Genomic DNA, 16,656 nt, shown 5'->3' on the forward strand with positions numbered 1-16,656 from the left:
TGTGACCCATTTTCCGACCAAGCGCTAGCTTAAGGTGATCGACACTTTGGTATTTTTTTAGGGCCAACCTTACTTTCCAAAATACTCCAGACACAATAGTTCAACGGATTGGCATCCGGAGATTTTTTGGTGGCCATTGTGCGCTGGAAATGAAGCGAGGAACCTCATTTCGTAACCATTCTTGGGAGGCATGTGCTGATTGGTGGTGAGTCCTGTTGGAATGTCCACAGCCTGCGGCCAAAATGTTTGCCTACCCAAGGCATTAATACACCCTCCAGAATATTTTCGCGATAATATTCGGCATTTATTCTGATGCCACGGTCGATAATTACGAGCGTAGCGGACCATCGGCTGTTATGCCGGCCCACACCATCACCATGCCCAGCTATCGGCGCTTGAGTTCTGGTGGCCAACCGAAGTTGCACATTTTCAGCTGACCTCTTTGGCAAGTAAACACGATCATTTTGTTTGTTTACAAACTGCTGGACAACGAATGTTTTCTCATCGAAGACGGAGAAAACCAAATTCGGCAATTCACCACTTTCGGCCAAGCGAAGCAAGTCTTTAGCTCTTTTGAGTCTATTTTCTTTCTGTTGCGGTGTAAGTTTTTGCACTTTTTGGAATGTCAATAGCTTTACCCCGAGCTCATTTTTCATTTTTTCAATATTTACCGAATGGAATATCGCGATATGTTCAACTCACGAAACATTTTTAAGCCACAGCGACGCGGGTTTCGGTCAAGTCGCTTCTTTACTTTTCGAACCATTTCAGCTGATGTTGCTGTTTTCTTCCGTCCACTTCCTTGACGTCTCCAGGGACGGATTTTTAAACGGATTTTATTTCACGAACGCAGAACCCTCTCGTCTTCTACGAATAAAAAAACCCATTGATCTTCTAATTTTGGAAAATTTCCCCTCCGTCACTTTCCAATTAAAACCAATTAAATTTTTGTGTGGCAATAAATCGCAAATTAATTAATAAAAAGCAATCAATCATTGAGAAGGCACCCGAATAAAATTTTTCAAATTTGCAATCGACCAAAACAACAACAAATCAAATGAACAATATAAATAAATAAATGAAAAAAGAACCATAGCAAATGGTTTTCAAAATTATTTTTTTTTTACTGATGAACAAAGCCAGCAAAGCAAAGCGAGGAAAATAAATTAACAAAATTTAAATTGAAGTATTAAATTACAAATCAAACACCGGGAACTTGGAACAACATCGGGTGGGGGGTTTGGCCAAGTGAAAAGAGGGGGATATTCTAAAGCATAGCAACAGAAAACTAATCAAAATTATGGGTGTGTTCGGAAAAATGAACTTTCGTATTGGAAATGTTTTTCTGTCGATACACTTTGGCTTTGGTTTTTTTTTTTTTTTTTTTTTGATATCCAAACAATTGCCGGTAAATAAACACGGAAGAAAAAAGGTGTAAAATGAATTAAATGGCTCGTGGAACCCATCAAAAAGTAGATTTTTTTCTAAACAATACTAAAATAATTGTTTATCAGGGATTCTAGCTAGTATTTGAGGTAAACAAATCGTTTGAATCTATCTAAACGCACCTTATAGCTTTCAGATTCTAACGAACTCATACATTCACACAAGGGAGCAAATGAAAAAAAAACTTTCAATAGAAAGAAATTCAATTGGATAAAACTTAATTATCAAATTTTTATTTAACAAAAGTCTGCGGATTTTCTCTATAAATGAAACGGGCTGAGCAAATTTTCCTACATGGAAAGAAAACCAGCTACTTAAAGCCAGGTAACTTTTTTTTTTCTCAAAAAAAAAAATAAAAATAAACCATGATCCCGAAGGATTTAGAAAAAAAATGATTCATGGAGAACGACAATTTTTTTTTCTAAAAAAAAACAGTCCATGGATAAAGAAAAAACAAAAATAGCTGCCTGCAGTACTGCGATTTTTTCTATAGAAAAAAACATGTAGCCTCTGAGCTCATGCGAGTTTTTTTTTTTTTTTGGTAAAAAAACCATTAAAAAAATCTATAATTTCGCCCGAACTCCACTTCAATTGGAAGCCAGGAAAAAGCTACTGCTACTGGAAGCCAGGAAAAAATGATTCATGGGAACGACAATTATTTCTTTTTCTAAAAAAAAAAACAGTCCATGGACCAAAAAAACAAAAATAGCTGCCTGCAGTACTACGATTTTTTTCTATAGAAAAAAAACAAGTAGCCTCTGAGCTCAGGTTTTTTTTTTTTTTTGGATAAAAAAAAACCATTAAAAAACCTATAATTTCGAGGCGAACTTCACCACTTGGAAAGAAATTGACAATTTTCAAAAAAAAATAAATAAATAAAATCAGTTAAAAAATTCTGTTAAAATCTTAAAAATACCGACGACGTGGACCTGCATCATCAACATCATCAAAATACCGAATATCGGAAGGTACCATTATATGGGGGCTATACCTCTCATATGCTGTACTTTCCATTACGAATTTCAAATATTACATTTTAAACAGTTCCGGTGAATAATGGCGCTAAAATCAACAAAGTACCGAATTTCGGGAGATACCGTTATATGAGGGGCTATACGAAGGCGTGTACCTGCACAGACAATTTTCTGTCATAGACTGTAGTATTATCGCTAAAATCATCAAAATACCGAATATCGGGAGCAGCCGTGATAATGGGGGCTATACGAAGGCGTGGACCTGCACAAATAATCTCCTGTTATATGCTGTAGTATCCATTACGAACATCAAATACCAAATTTGAAACAATTCCGGTTAATAATGTCGCTAAAATCACCAAAATACCGAATATAGGAAGGTATCGTTATATGGGGGCTATACGAAGATGTGGACCTGCACGGACAATTTTCTGTAATAGGCTGTAGTATCTATTTCGAACTTCAAAAACCAAATTTGAAACAATTCTGGTTAATAATGTCGCTAAAATCACCAAAATACCGTATATAGGGAGTTATCGTTATATGGGGGCTATACGAAGACGTGGACCTGCACAGACAATTTTCTGTCTTAGGCTGTAGTATCTATTTCGAACTTCAAATACCAAATTTGAAACAATTTCGGTAAATAATGTCGCTAAAATAATCAAAACACCGAATATCGGGAGGTACCGTTATATGGGGGCTATATGAAAACGTGGACCTACATGGCCCATTTACAAACTTAACCTGCCTACAGGAAAAAAATAACATGTGTGCAAAATTTTAGCCTTCTATCTTAATTCGATCGAGAGAGAGACAGACAGACAGACGGACATCGCAAAATCGGCATAGAATTTTATGCTGATCAAGAATATATATACTTTGTTGGGTCTGATATGAGTATTTCGAGGAGTTACAAACGCAATGACAAATTAATAATAATTAATTTAATTAATTAATATACCCTCCATGGTATGGTGGAGGGTATAAAAAGGTCAACACGGACTGTTGGAACGAATCAAAAATTTGAAGTTGGAATTTTTTACTGGCGAAGTAGCTGGGATTTGCTAGTGACCAATAATTGATTTAAAAAATATATAGCTTAGGCTCTTATAACCTATAGTGGGTTTTTAAAAAATATTATGCTCCGAGGTTTTATATTATATTTTTTAGTCTTTTTTTAGAATTTAAAAAAATAAAGAATTCTTTCATAATGTATCTTGGATTTAACAACCATTTTAGTATCACTATTCTCTATTTTTTACCTCCTCCATAAGTTATTCGATATTCCAAATTACGCATACGTACCTGAAAGAAGAAATAAAGAAGATATGTTTAATTAGAGATTTTTAAAATACTGAAAATATAGATTTTATTCTAAAAGCTCTACTTCTTTCTAAGCCTTTTCCTATATCTATTATAGCTCCCCACTTAAATTCCTCTCTCTCTTTCTCTCTCTCTCTCTCTCTCACTCAAAATATATTTTTCTAAAATCCTGTTTTCTTTCTAAACTTTTTCCTATATTCGTATCTTTTATTTCCTTCTCTTTTAATTCCTCTCTCTCTCTCTCTCTCTCTCTCTCTCTCTCCCTCAAATGATATTATTCTCTCTTATTATTTTCGCTGCTAATAAAACTTTCATTTGGGCTCACTTTTGGCGCGTTCTCCAAGTCTTTGTTTGCTGGTTGTTTGAATGGTCGGCTGCTTGGTTGGCCTAAACTTACCATAAACTTAACCCACTTAAAGTGATTTGGAAACCAGTTTCAATTCTATGAAATCGTGCTGTGCTGTGTTTTTTACTGGTACTTTTATTGTTTTTTACAATTTATTTCTATTTTTGCTTCATTTGCCATGCGATGCCATGCCAAGCCAAGCCATATGTATAACTTGTGGTAAAAACGTTTTCGCTGTAACTCCTTTACAGAAATTGGCTAAACAAAAGACGCAGAGAGAGAGAGAGAGGGGGAGAGAGAGAGGGAGAGAGAGAGAGGGGGAGAGAGAGGGGGAGAGTGAGAGGTATGGGTAAAGCGTTAGGGGGGAGATATCTAAAACTCCATGCTGAGGAGGATGGATGACTGGATGAATTGGTTGGTTGGCTGGCTGGTTAACTGGCGCTTTTTGTTAGACTGGATGAATCATCAGTAAAAGTCAACATTTTAACAGATTTTGTTGTACAAACACCACCAACAACAACAACATGGAGAGAAAAAAAGAGTTGTGTGGCCGCAACCGGTATATTTTTGTGGGCTCGCTTTTACGAGCTGTGGAGGTTTGGTATCAAATTATCGCAACCAAAACAAACCCAAAGAGTTTTAGAAGAGTGGTAAGAGGAGGAGAAGTGCTACTCTCCGATTTCCTGGCTGGTTTTCTCAAACTTCAGTTGCATGCAACAGTTGTTTTCTGAGTTGTACGCGATCACTTTACCCTCCCCTAACTGCAAATGCTTAGGAGTTATTAACTTGTTATGGCCACTAATACTTTGATGGGGCGCTGTAATCCCCCCCACAACTTGAAATGGAGATTGTGGCAGAGATGTGGAAAAAGTTGTTGCCTCTTCATTTGTTGCCTGGTTTTGCAGTTTCATCGCTCATTTGTGGGTGGACTTTGGACTGCCTGACTGCATCGCTCTGTATGGATGATGGCAATAAATTTGTTAACAGTTAGCCGAATATAATTCGGCACGAGTTCACAATTTATTTGCCAAATAAAATTAATCGTCTTTGTTTTTAATGTTCTTCAAAGGGTTCAATATTTTGGCGAACATTGTTGGAGAGAGAATTTTGGATGCAATGAAGAGTTCATTGTGAAAAAGTTCAGCTCCAAATCGAAAGAACAAAATTGGACCATAAATTGAACCGTAGAATTTTGTAGAGCTTCTGAGTTATGGACCTCTGGTGAGCTAGTAAACCGTTGGTGAGCTTGTGAATCTCTTGTGAGATAGTGAACCTCTGGTGTGAGCTAGTGAACTTCTGGTGAACTAGTGAACCTTCGGTGAGCTAGTGAACCTTTGGTGAGCTAGTGGACCTTTGGTGAGCTAGTGGACCTTTGGTGAGCTAATAAAACTTTGGTAAGCTAGTAAACATCTGGTGAGCAGCCAGTGCACCTCTGGGGAGACAGTGAACGTCTGGTGAGCTAGCGAACATCTGGTGAGCAGCCAGTGCACCTCTGGTGAGGTAGTGCAAATAGGGTGAGATATTAAACCTACGGAGATCTAGTGAACCTCTGGTGAGCCAATGAACCTCTATTGAACAAGTGAACCTCCGGTGAGCTAGTGAACCTATGTGAGCTAATGAACCTCTGGTGAGCTAGTGAACCTATGGTGAGCTGGTGAACCTCTGGTGAGCTAGAGAACCTCTGGTGAGCTAGTGAACCTCTGGTAATCTAGTGAACCTCTGGTGAGGTAGTAAACCTCTGGTGAGCTAGTGAACCTCTGGTAAGCTAGCGAACACCTGGTAAGCCAATGAACCTCTAGTGAACAAGTGAACCTCAGGTGAGCTGGCCAACCTCTCGTGAGCTAGTGAACCTCTGGTAAGCTAGTGAACCTCTGGTGAGCTAGTGAACCTATGGTGAGGTAGTAAACCTCTGGTGAGCTAGTGAACCTCTGGTAAGCTAGCGAACCTCTGGTGAGCCAATGAACCTCTAGTGAACAAGTAAACCTCAGGTGAGCTGGTCAACCTCTGGTGAGCTAGTGAACCTCTGGTAAGCTAGCGAACCTCTGGTGAGCCCATGAATCTCTAGTAAACAAGTGAACCTCAGGTGAGCTGGTCAACCTCTGGTGAGATAGTGAACCTCTGGTAAGCTAGCGAACCTCTAGTTAGCCAATGAACCTCTAGTGAACAAGTGAACCTCAGGTGAGCTGGTCAACCTCTGGTGAGCTGGTGAACCTCCGGTGAAATAGTGATCCTCCTGTGAGCTAGTGAACCTACGGTGAGCTAGTGAACATCCGGTGAGCTAGTGAACCTCTGCTAAACATTCGGTGAGCTAGTGATCCTCTGGTGAGCTAGTGAACCTCTGGTGAGCTGGTAAACATTCGGTGAGCTAGTGAACCCATGGTAAGCTAAGTGAACACCTGGTAAGCCAATGAACCTCTAGTGAACAAGTGAACCTCAGGTGAGCTGGCCAACCTCTCGTGAGCTAGTGAACCTCTGGTAAGCTAGTGAACCTCTGGTGAGCTAGTGAACCTATGGTGAGGTAGTAAACCTCTGGTGAGCTAGTGAACCTCTGGTAAGCTAGCGAACCTCTGGTGAGCCAATGAACCTCTAGTGAACAAGTAAACCTCAGGTGAGCTGGTCAACCTCTGGTGAGCTAGTGAACCTCTGGTAAGCTAGCGAACCTCTGGTGAGCCCATGAATCTCTAGTAAACAAGTGAACCTCAGGTGAGCTGGTCAACCTCTGGTGAGATAGTGAACCTCTGGTAAGCTAGCGAACCTCTAGTTAGCCAATGAACCTCTAGTGAACAAGTGAACCTCAGGTGAGCTGGTCAACCTCTGGTGAGCTGGTGAACCTCCGGTGAAATAGTGATCCTCCTGTGAGCTAGTGAACCTACGGTGAGCTAGTGAACATCCGGTGAGCTAGTGAACCTCTGCTAAACATTCGGTGAGCTAGTGATCCTCTGGTGAGCTAGTGAACCTCTGGTGAGCTGGTAAACATTCGGTGAGCTAGTGAACCCATGGTAAGCTAAGTGAACCGTTGGTGAGCTAGTGAACCTCTGGTGAGCCAATGAAGAACCTCTGTTCAACTAGTTAACCTCTGGTGAGCTAATGAACCTCTGGTGAGCTGGTGAACCTCAGGTGAGTTTTTGAATACCTGATGAGCTCGTGAACCTCCGGTGAGCTAGTAAATCTGTCGTGAGTTATTAATTATGTAGTGAGGTATTGAACCTGTGAAAAGGTAGTGAACCTCTGGTGACCTACTGAGCCTATTGTGATCTATTGAACCTATGGTGAGCTAGTGAACACCTGTAAGCTATTGAACCTCTGGTGAGCTAGTGATTACCTAATGAACTCCTGGTGAGCTAGTGAACCTCCGGTGACCTAGTGAAGTTTTTGTGAGCAAGTGAACCTCTGGTGAGCTAGTGAACTCCTCGTAGGCTATTGAACCTTTGGTGTGCTAGCGAACCTCTAGTAAGCTAGCGAACCTCTGATGAGCTTATGAACATCTGGTGAGCTAGTTAAACCCTCATCCTTCCTAATCTAAACTATTATACCTCCAATTAAAAATTAATAAATTTTCGATCACAAACGAACTTTCTTCCCACAAAATCTGTACTCACTTCCGCACATTCCACATCCACACTTCCTTTCCCAGTCTAACAGCTAGTTCAGCTCCCAATACTCTCAGGGATTTTGCTATAATTTTATCGATTTCCCTTTCTCCACCACGGCGGAAAGAAAAAATCATTAATTGCACTTTAACCCACCACTGCCAACCATTCACCATATGGTACTACAATGACTAAGCGAATAATCAGCAAACCTTTCTATAAGTCACAACATAAAAAAAAAACTAAACACTTCACTTCCTGTTTCTTATTTCTTCTCTTCTAGTTTTTAGCGAATATCCAACATTAATTGTCAAGAAATAAATGTAAGAAGTGGAGGGAGGGGGGCTGGATGTGATACCACCAACCAGGCCCGGTTGCTTGGCACATAAAGTGTTAAGAAAACAGACAACTTAATGCGCGGCCACTGGAGATGGACGCCAGACCTCCACACCGCAACCACCACATCCCAACACACATTCACACTCACACATTTACTTAAGTCCGTTCATTTGTCTGGATTTTCGTAAGACTCGAATGATGTGTTTTTATCTGTAACGTGGAAATCTTTGACGTAGCTTCGCTTCACTTTTTTTGCATAACCGCGGTAACTTGCCACAAATCTCTGCTGGCGATTAAGAAAGGCGTCTGTTTATTGAGATTATTACATTATGAAGTTGTATTTTGTTTACTCCGATGATAATCCCTCTTGAAACGAGTTCCTGGGACAAGTTGGCAGGCAAAATGGTAGCAGACGCAATAGCAAAAAAAAAAGAAAAACAAAAAACAACCAGGGAGGACTTTAAACCCAAGTCGTAGCCGTAGAGTTTAAAGAACTTTAACAAAAGCAAACAGCAACGAACTAGGAATAACTAGTTTCGAGATAAACGTCACAAACTGGAGCACAACGCAAAAGGCGGCACCGGTGTTGGTAGTAGAGGATGACGATGATGATAACGCTAAGGAAGAGGTGTGGAATAGGAGAAGAAGATGGAAGGGTAGAGTTAAGCCAAGGGATTTATTTTGAAATGAAGATCAAGTTTGCTACGTGGATTGCTGGATAATGAACTTTGTGTGACGTAGTGAACTTTTGATGAACCATGGAAGGGGTAATAAAACCTTATTGTGTTAATGAAACCTTGATGAACATGGTGGAGCCTAGTTAAGCTGATGAGGAAAAGGGGGGTAGAATTGGGATTCTTTATCTCAGCGCTCTTCTAAAAACTTAAAAGTTCCTGGAGAACATATGATGAGCTAGTGAACCATTGGTGAACCAGTGAACCATTGGTGAGCCAGTGAACCATTGGTGAGCCAGTGAAATTCTTGTGAGCAAGTGATCCTCTGGTAAGCTAGTAAACCTCTGGAGAGCTAATGAACCTCTGGTGAGCTAGTGAACATCTGGTGAGCTAGTGAAACTCTGGTGAGCTAGTAAACCTCTGGTGTGATAGTGAACCTCTGGTGAGCTGGTGAACCATTGGTGAGCTGGTGAAGATCTGGTGAAGCTCTGGTGAGCTAGTAAACCGTTGGTGAGGCAGTGAACATCTGGTGAGCTAGTGAACCATTTTTGAGCTAGTGAACCATTTTTGAGCTAGTGAACCTCTGGTGAACCATTGGTGAGCTAATGAACCTCCGGTGAGCTGGTGAACCATTGGTGAGCTAGTGAACCATTGGTGAGCTAGTGAACCTCTGGTGAACCTATATTGAGCTAGTGAACCCATGGTGAGCCAGTGAATGTATGGTGAGCTAGTGAACCTCTGGTGAGCTAGTAAACCTCTGGTGAGCTAGTGAGCCTCTGGTGAGCTACTGAACCTCTGGTGAACTAGTGAGCCTCTGGTGAGCTAGTAAGCCTCTGGTGAGCTAGTGAACCTCTGGTGAGCTAGTGAACATCTGATGAGCTAGTGAAACTCTGGTGAGCTAGTGAACCTCTGGTGAGCTAGTGAACCTATGGTGAGCTAGTGAACCTCTGGTGAGATAGTGAAACTATGGTGAACTAGTGAACCTCTGGTGAGCTGGTGAACCTCTGGTGAGCTAGTGAACCTCTGGTGAGGCAGTGAACCTCTGGTGAGCCAGTGAACCTCTGGTGAGCCAGTGAACCTCTGGTGAGCCAGTGAACCTCTGGTGAGCTATTGAACCATTGGTGAGCTAGTGAACCATTGGTGAGCTAGTGAACCATTGGTGAGCTAGTGAACCATTGGTGAGCTAGTGAACCTCTGGTGAGCTAGTGAACCTCTGGTGAGCTAGTGAACCTCTGGTGAGCTAGTGAACCTCTGGTGAGCTAGTGAACCTCTGGTGAGCTAGTGAACCTCGGGTGAGCTAGTGAACCTCTTGTGAGCTAGTGAACCTCTTGTGAGCTAGTGAACCTCTGGTGAGCTAGTGAGCCTCTGGTGACCTACTGAACCTCTGGTGAGCTACTGAACCTCTAGTAAGCTAGTGAACCTCTGGTGAGCTAGTGAACCTCTGGTGAGCTAGTGAACCTCTGGTGAGCTAGTGAACCTCTGGTGAGCTAGTGAACCTCTGGTGAGCTAGTGAGCCTATGGTGAGCTAGTGAACCTCTGGTGAGCTAGTGAACCTCTGGTGAGCTAGTGAACCTCTGGTGAGCTAGTGAACCTCTGGTGAGCTAGTGAGCCTATGGTGAGTTAGTGAAACTCTGGTAAGGTAGTGAACCTCTGGTGAGCTAGTGAAACTCTGTTGAACTAGTGAACCTCTGGTGAGCTAGTGAACCATCGGTGAGCTAGTGAACCATTGGTGAGCTGGTGAACCATCGGTGAGTTGGTGAACCATCGGTGACCTAGTGAACCATTGAGAAGCCTATGAATCATTAGTGAGCTAGTGAACCATTGGTGAGCTAGTGAACAGATTGATGAGCTGGTAAACCTATGGTGACCTAGTGAAACATTGGTGAGCTAGTGACTTGATTTCCGATCTTCAGATAACCCAAAATTCAAAAAATTCAAAATCGGAATAAAAAATTCATTCAATTCCTCATTCCAGCTCCATTGTTTATATTTCTTTGAATTAAATGCTAGATCAGCAGAATTTTTGCAATCATTTACAAGCACATCAAAATCACAACTGATATATTTACAGACACACGAACAGATCCACAATCGCTACAAAAAACCGAAAACAAAAACAACAAAACCGGGTGTGTGCACTTTGGTATAATCCCCGCCATTCAGATGTCGGTGGTGATTTTCTGAGTCTGTGTCGTCATAATTTTTGTTCTTTCCTTTGCCCTAACGACGACGGCGAATGGCCGGCTGACTGTCTGTCTTTAGAATCAGATCATATCAGGAAAAAAGAAAGAAAGAAAAGAACCATCATCCAGCTAAGCGCAGAGTCACAATCATCATCGTTCTTGTCGTAATCATTGCTCAGTTGTTGTTGTTATTCCCTTGATTATAATAACAATAATCACAAGTTTATTGGTGTTCTGCGATCAGCGACGAGCAGAGAACGGCAAAAGAAAAAAATCCCAACAAGCAGTAGTTGTGTCGGGATTTTTAAAGAACATCCGCAGCAGATTTTTGTTGTGGAGCTACGTTTCAATTGTTCGTCACATTTTAAGGGGTGGGAATTGAAGAGATTATTCTTTGATTTGTTATGGTTGATTTTTTGTTTTGTTTTACTTTTTTGTTCCACGGAATAATATTGTTCTTTTCTGTTTTGTTCGTATTCTCGAATTAGGGATGGTGGAGAAAGATGCTCACGGGATAATCAGATGTTCTGCGCCAGCTAATGACATGTTTACGCTTTCGTAGAAATCCAGGTGCTTTCTGGCTGGGGTTTATGCGGTAGAATTGATTATCTGCAAACGTAGAGATCGAAATGACTAACCGATGCCAATTTATTTATTCGGATCGCTAAAATGTCCATTAGCTCTCCAAGGATTCAACAGCTAATCAAGGGTTCAATAGTTTGAAATGATTCACTAATTCTCATTAAGGCTACAATATATGAATATAAAATCATCCACCGATTCACAAATTTATCCAGTTTTCTATTGACTACAAAGCTAGACGATGGTTCATTAGGTCATACGGTTCCATATTCACCAGTGGTTCAATAATTCGCAAATTTCCGCCATATGGTCAGTGATTCATTGATGGTTCATTAGGTTCTATGGTTCCATATTCACCAGTGGATCAATAATTCACTAATGGTTCGCAATAAGCCAGTGATTCATTGAGTTATCACCATTTTATTGCCTCACAAATTATTAAAATTCAAATTATTCACTAGTAGGACAATAGCTCACTAGTTCACCAATGGTTCACTGGCTCACAAATGATTCAATAGTTCAAAAAAAAGTGTCACTAGTTCACCAGATGTTTCAGTATCTGAGTTTCTTTTGTAGTCAAATAATTCGGGGACTTTTCACTAGCCAACCTGGTGTATAAACTCTCAATTTTTAAATAGTATATCCCCTAGGAGTTTAACGTTTAATAGTTCATTAAGGGTTAAATAGATTAATATTAACAACACAAGTTCAATTACTTACTTTCCGGTTATTCACTAGCTGGGCTAGCTCACTAGTTCCCCAATGTTTCCCTGGTTCACAAATGATTCAATAGTTCAAAAAAAGTGTCACTAGTTCACCACATCTTATAAACTCTATAAGAGTTCAGTATCTGAGTTTCTTTTGTGGTGGAATAACTCCGGGACTTTTCACTAGCCCATCCGGTGTCTAAGCTCTCAATTTTTAATATAGTATATCCACTAAGAGTCTAACGTTCAATAGTTCATTGAGGGTTCAATAGATTAGTATCAACGCACAATTGAAACACAAGCTCACCTAGTGTTTAACTACCAGTCTACTAATGGTTCTGACATGCCAATAGTCCATTTTATAGCCCGTGAAACATTAGCTTTCCAATATCTTATAAACTTAACAATTACTAACGTCGAAATCATTCTCCAGCTGGGAATTAACTCACTAGTTCGCCAATGGTTCACTGGCTCACAAATTAATTCACTAGTTCAACAAAATGTCACTAGTTCTCCAGGTTTTAAAAATTTCAGTATCTGGATTTCCATTGTAGTCAATTAACTCCAGGACTATTCACTAGTCTACCCGATACAAAAACTCCCATTTTTTTATATATATATATTAGATCCACTAGGAGTCTAATGTTCAATAGTTCATTAATGGTTCAATAGATTAACATTAAGTCACAAGTTCACATAATTTTTGACCGATTTTCAACGGTTCTGACATGTCAATAGTCCACTTTATCGCTAGTGTTTCATTGGCTTGGCAATATTTTATTAACTCACTTGTTCACTAATGGTTCACTAACTCACATATGATAAACTAGTTTAACCAAATGTCAAACTTCTAGTGAGCTAGTGAACCTCTGGTGAGCTAGTGAACCATAGGTGTGCTAGTGAACCTTTGTTGAGCTCTGTTGAGTTAGTGAACCTCTGATGATCTAGTGATCCATTGTTGAGCTGGTTAACCTACGGTGTGCTAGTGAGTCATTGGTGATCTTGTGACCCATTGGTGAGCTAGTGAACCATTTGTGAGCTAGTGAACCATTGCTGAGCTGGTGAACCACTGGAGAAATTGTGACCCTCTGGTGAGTTTGTGAACCTATGGTGAGCTAGTTAACTATTGGTGAACTAGTGAACCATTCATGAGCTGGTGAACCATTAGTGAGCTAGTGAACCATGGGTGAACTAGTGAACCTTTGGTGAGCTAGTGAACCATTGACTAGTTAGTGAACCATTGGTAAGCTAGTGAAGAATTAGTGAGCTCATTGTGAACTATTGTTCAATATTTTGCCAAGTCTCAGCTTTTTCTGTGCGGTTAGTAACTCAGGTAATTAATCCATTAAGAATCTACCTGCAAATTAGGGGGTATTGGGTTTAGTTCCATGCCCATGGTTCACCAAATTGAGCGAGCATATTTCTCTATTCACCAATTGGAGCACGAAAATTGAATATTTGATGGTAAAAAAATGTTTTACTGTCTAGTTCACGAGTTTACGAATAATTCAGAAAATGAACAATACAAAATTGAGGATATTTCACTATTTTTTCAATGGAAAACTAGTTCATGACTTGGTCAAATGTTCACAAGTTTACAAATGCCTCAGAAAATCCTACCCATGGTCCACTAGTCTGTGCGTTTATATAATATTCACTAGTTGAAGAGAAATTCCGAAGCTTTCAGGTGGTTCCTTCGGCTCACAAATTGTTCAGTAACTTCCTTGTGATAGTTTACTGGATAATCAATGGTTCAAGAGATCTCCAAAGACCGATTGAACACTCAATGAGCTGACGAATTTCGTAAGCATTACATCATCTCTATGTGAGTTAGTGAGAGTCTGGAGAACTCCATGCCAGCTGGTGAACTCTATATAAGTTTGCTAATTTAATGTGAGTCGATGAACACTCTGTGAACTAGCAAACTCGAAGTGAACTAGTGAACTCAATGCAAGCTAGTATTCACATAGGTGAGCAGGCGAACTCTACCTGAAATGGTAACAACTATTTCAACCACTCTGACGTACTCTATGTGATCTAGCGAAAACTATGTGTGATACCAAATTCTGGCTGAGATTTCTGAAGGTTATGAACTCTTTGTGAGCAAGGGAACTCTGTGTGAACAAGCGAACTTCAGTTGGGTCAGCAAAATCTGGGAGAGCCAGCAAAATCTAAGAGTGTCTCTAAACTCTAGGAGAGCCTGCGAACTCTAGAAAACCAACAAATTCTTTATGAGCTGGAAAACTCAATGGGAGCTAGTGTACTCCATTTTATTTTTCTAGTCTATAAGTCTATGTTAGAATGCGAACTTTATACGAGCCAGCGAACTCAAGTTGAACAGGCGAGCAGGCGAACTCTGGTGCAAATAAGAGAATTGTTCGTGAGCAAGCAAACTCTAGGTGAGCTTGTGAACTCTATGCGAACTTGCGAGCTCTATTTGATCCCGCGAACTTCGGGCGAACAAGTGAACTCTAAGTGAGCTAGCGAAAGAAAAGTTAACAAGTAAAAAGTTCGGCCGGGCAGAACTTTGAATACCCTCCACCATTTGGTAGAAATTTAAGAATTTTCAAAAAAACAATAAAATCTGTTAAAAATTTTGTTAAAATCTTAAAAATACCGAATGTAGCCGAATATTAGGGTCTATACGACGACGTGGACCTGCATAGGCAACTTTTGTCATAAGCCATTACAATATTCAAATACGAAACTTGAAAACTTATAGTGTAGCTAAAATCATCAAAACACCGAATATAGGTAGGTACCATGGAGGTTATAAAACGAGGACCTGCACAGACACTTTTCTGTCATAGGCTGTAGTATCCATTACGAACTTCAAATACCAAAATTGAAACACTTCCGGTAAATAATGTTGCTAAAATCATTAAAATGCCGAATATCGGGGGTTCCGTTATATGGAGGCTATACGAAGACGTGGACCCGCACAGACAATTTTCTGTCATAGGCAGTAGTATCCATTACGAACTTCAAATACAAAATTTGAAATAGTTCCGGTAAATAATGTCTCTAAAATCAGCAGAATACTCAATATCGGGAGGTACCGTTATATGGGGGCTATACGAAGACGTGGACCTACATGGCCAATTTTCAATACCAAAAGCCCTGCAGACATAATACACATTTGAGTAAAATTTTATCAATCTACTTCATTTCGTTCGGAAGTCAGTGTGATTTCCACAGACGGATAGACGGACGGACATTTAAAAATTCGACATAGAATTTTATGCTCATCATTGGGTCTAAAATATATATTTCGAGGAATGACAAACATAATATACCCTCCATACTATGGTGGAGGTTATAAAAAGTTCTCATAGTTAAAGTGGCGCCCAACGTAGAAATTAGAAAGTTATGGTTATACTCTAGATGAGACGAGCGAACTCCTGATAAACTGAAGTACCCTATAAAAGCTGTTGAAATCTATGTGAGCTGACGATCACTGTTGGATCTATCAAAACATATGGCAGCCGGTGAATCCAATGTGAGCACGAGAACTCTATGTAGGCTGGTGATCACATTTTAACAAATCGAAAGATATCTGAGCTTTCGAGTCCTATTTGAAGTTCATAACTATTCGAGATCTTAGGAAACCTATATAACCCAAGGCATTCTATGTAACTGCCTTTCTAAGGAACCCCATGTGGACTGACAGAACCTATGTGAACTTGCGAACTCCATGTGAGCTGGTGAAAACTATGGGTCTGTTATAGGTCTTAAATCCTCCTAATTTGATGGCAACTCTACTCCCAATATCTTCTAAATTGGCCACAAAATTTACCAACTACCTGTGCCGCGAAACTGCGCAACAGGAATTGGAACGGGAAACTATGATAAACCACAAAGAGGAGAGAAACTACATAACAAAAGGGGGAGACATAAGCAACGGCAACAAAGTTAAGAAAAGGGTAAAGCAGAAATAAATGTAACCCGACTTTATGATACCCTACAACACTTTGCTAATTTGGTAGAGCTCCGCATAACAATTAAAAGTTTTTATGGGGGAATTCAATCATACACGCTATGATTATGAGTATAATTTAAAGTTCAATGGACTAAATACGCCGAAGCATTTGTATCTTTTAAATTCGGACTTGTGTTGCCCATTTGGTGCACAATTAATTTGAAATCGGATAAAGATATATAAAGAAGCTATATCCAAATCGGAATCGATCTCGATAAAATTTGGCAAAGATATTTCTGAGCTGTATTTGATATATTTCCCTGAATATCGTTGTTACGGAATGCATATTACGGCTGTGGGTAACAAATATGACAAATCGGATGAACAGTACATATGGGAGCTATAGCTATATCTGAACCGATCTTCAACAAATTTGGCATACTAGCTTCTAGACTCAATTCGGTCGTATGTGCCAAATTCCATCTTATTTGGACAAATATTAGACGTTTGGTGCACAATAAAAGGTAAATCGGACGATGTAATATCCAAATCTGAACCGATCTCGATAAA

At 40.1% G+C, this 16,656-nt stretch overlaps 1 protein-coding gene across 2 annotated transcripts in view; it reads right to left on the minus strand.

Annotated features, from left to right (window-relative positions):
* LOC131803065 (probable serine/threonine-protein kinase DDB_G0272282) overlaps positions 1-16,656 on the minus strand; it is a 63,169-nt gene that overhangs the window by 35,262 nt on the left and 11,251 nt on the right. The window contains exon 2 of one of the 2 annotated variants that reach the window (XM_059123990.1): positions 3,638-3,728. The exons of the other annotated variant lie outside the window; for it this stretch is intronic. Within the exon in view, the coding sequence (XP_058979973.1) occupies positions 3,715-3,728 (14 nt within the window). The 3' untranslated portion in view covers positions 3,638-3,714. Of the gene's footprint in view, positions 1-3,637; positions 3,729-16,656 lie in introns of those variants that run through there. 2 annotated transcript variants of the gene reach the window in all.

Source organism: Musca domestica, unplaced genomic scaffold (genome assembly GCF_030504385.1).
Source record: "Musca domestica strain aabys unplaced genomic scaffold, Musca_domestica.polishedcontigs.V.1.1 261, whole genome shotgun sequence".
NCBI lineage: Eukaryota > Metazoa > Arthropoda > Insecta > Diptera > Muscidae > Musca > Musca domestica.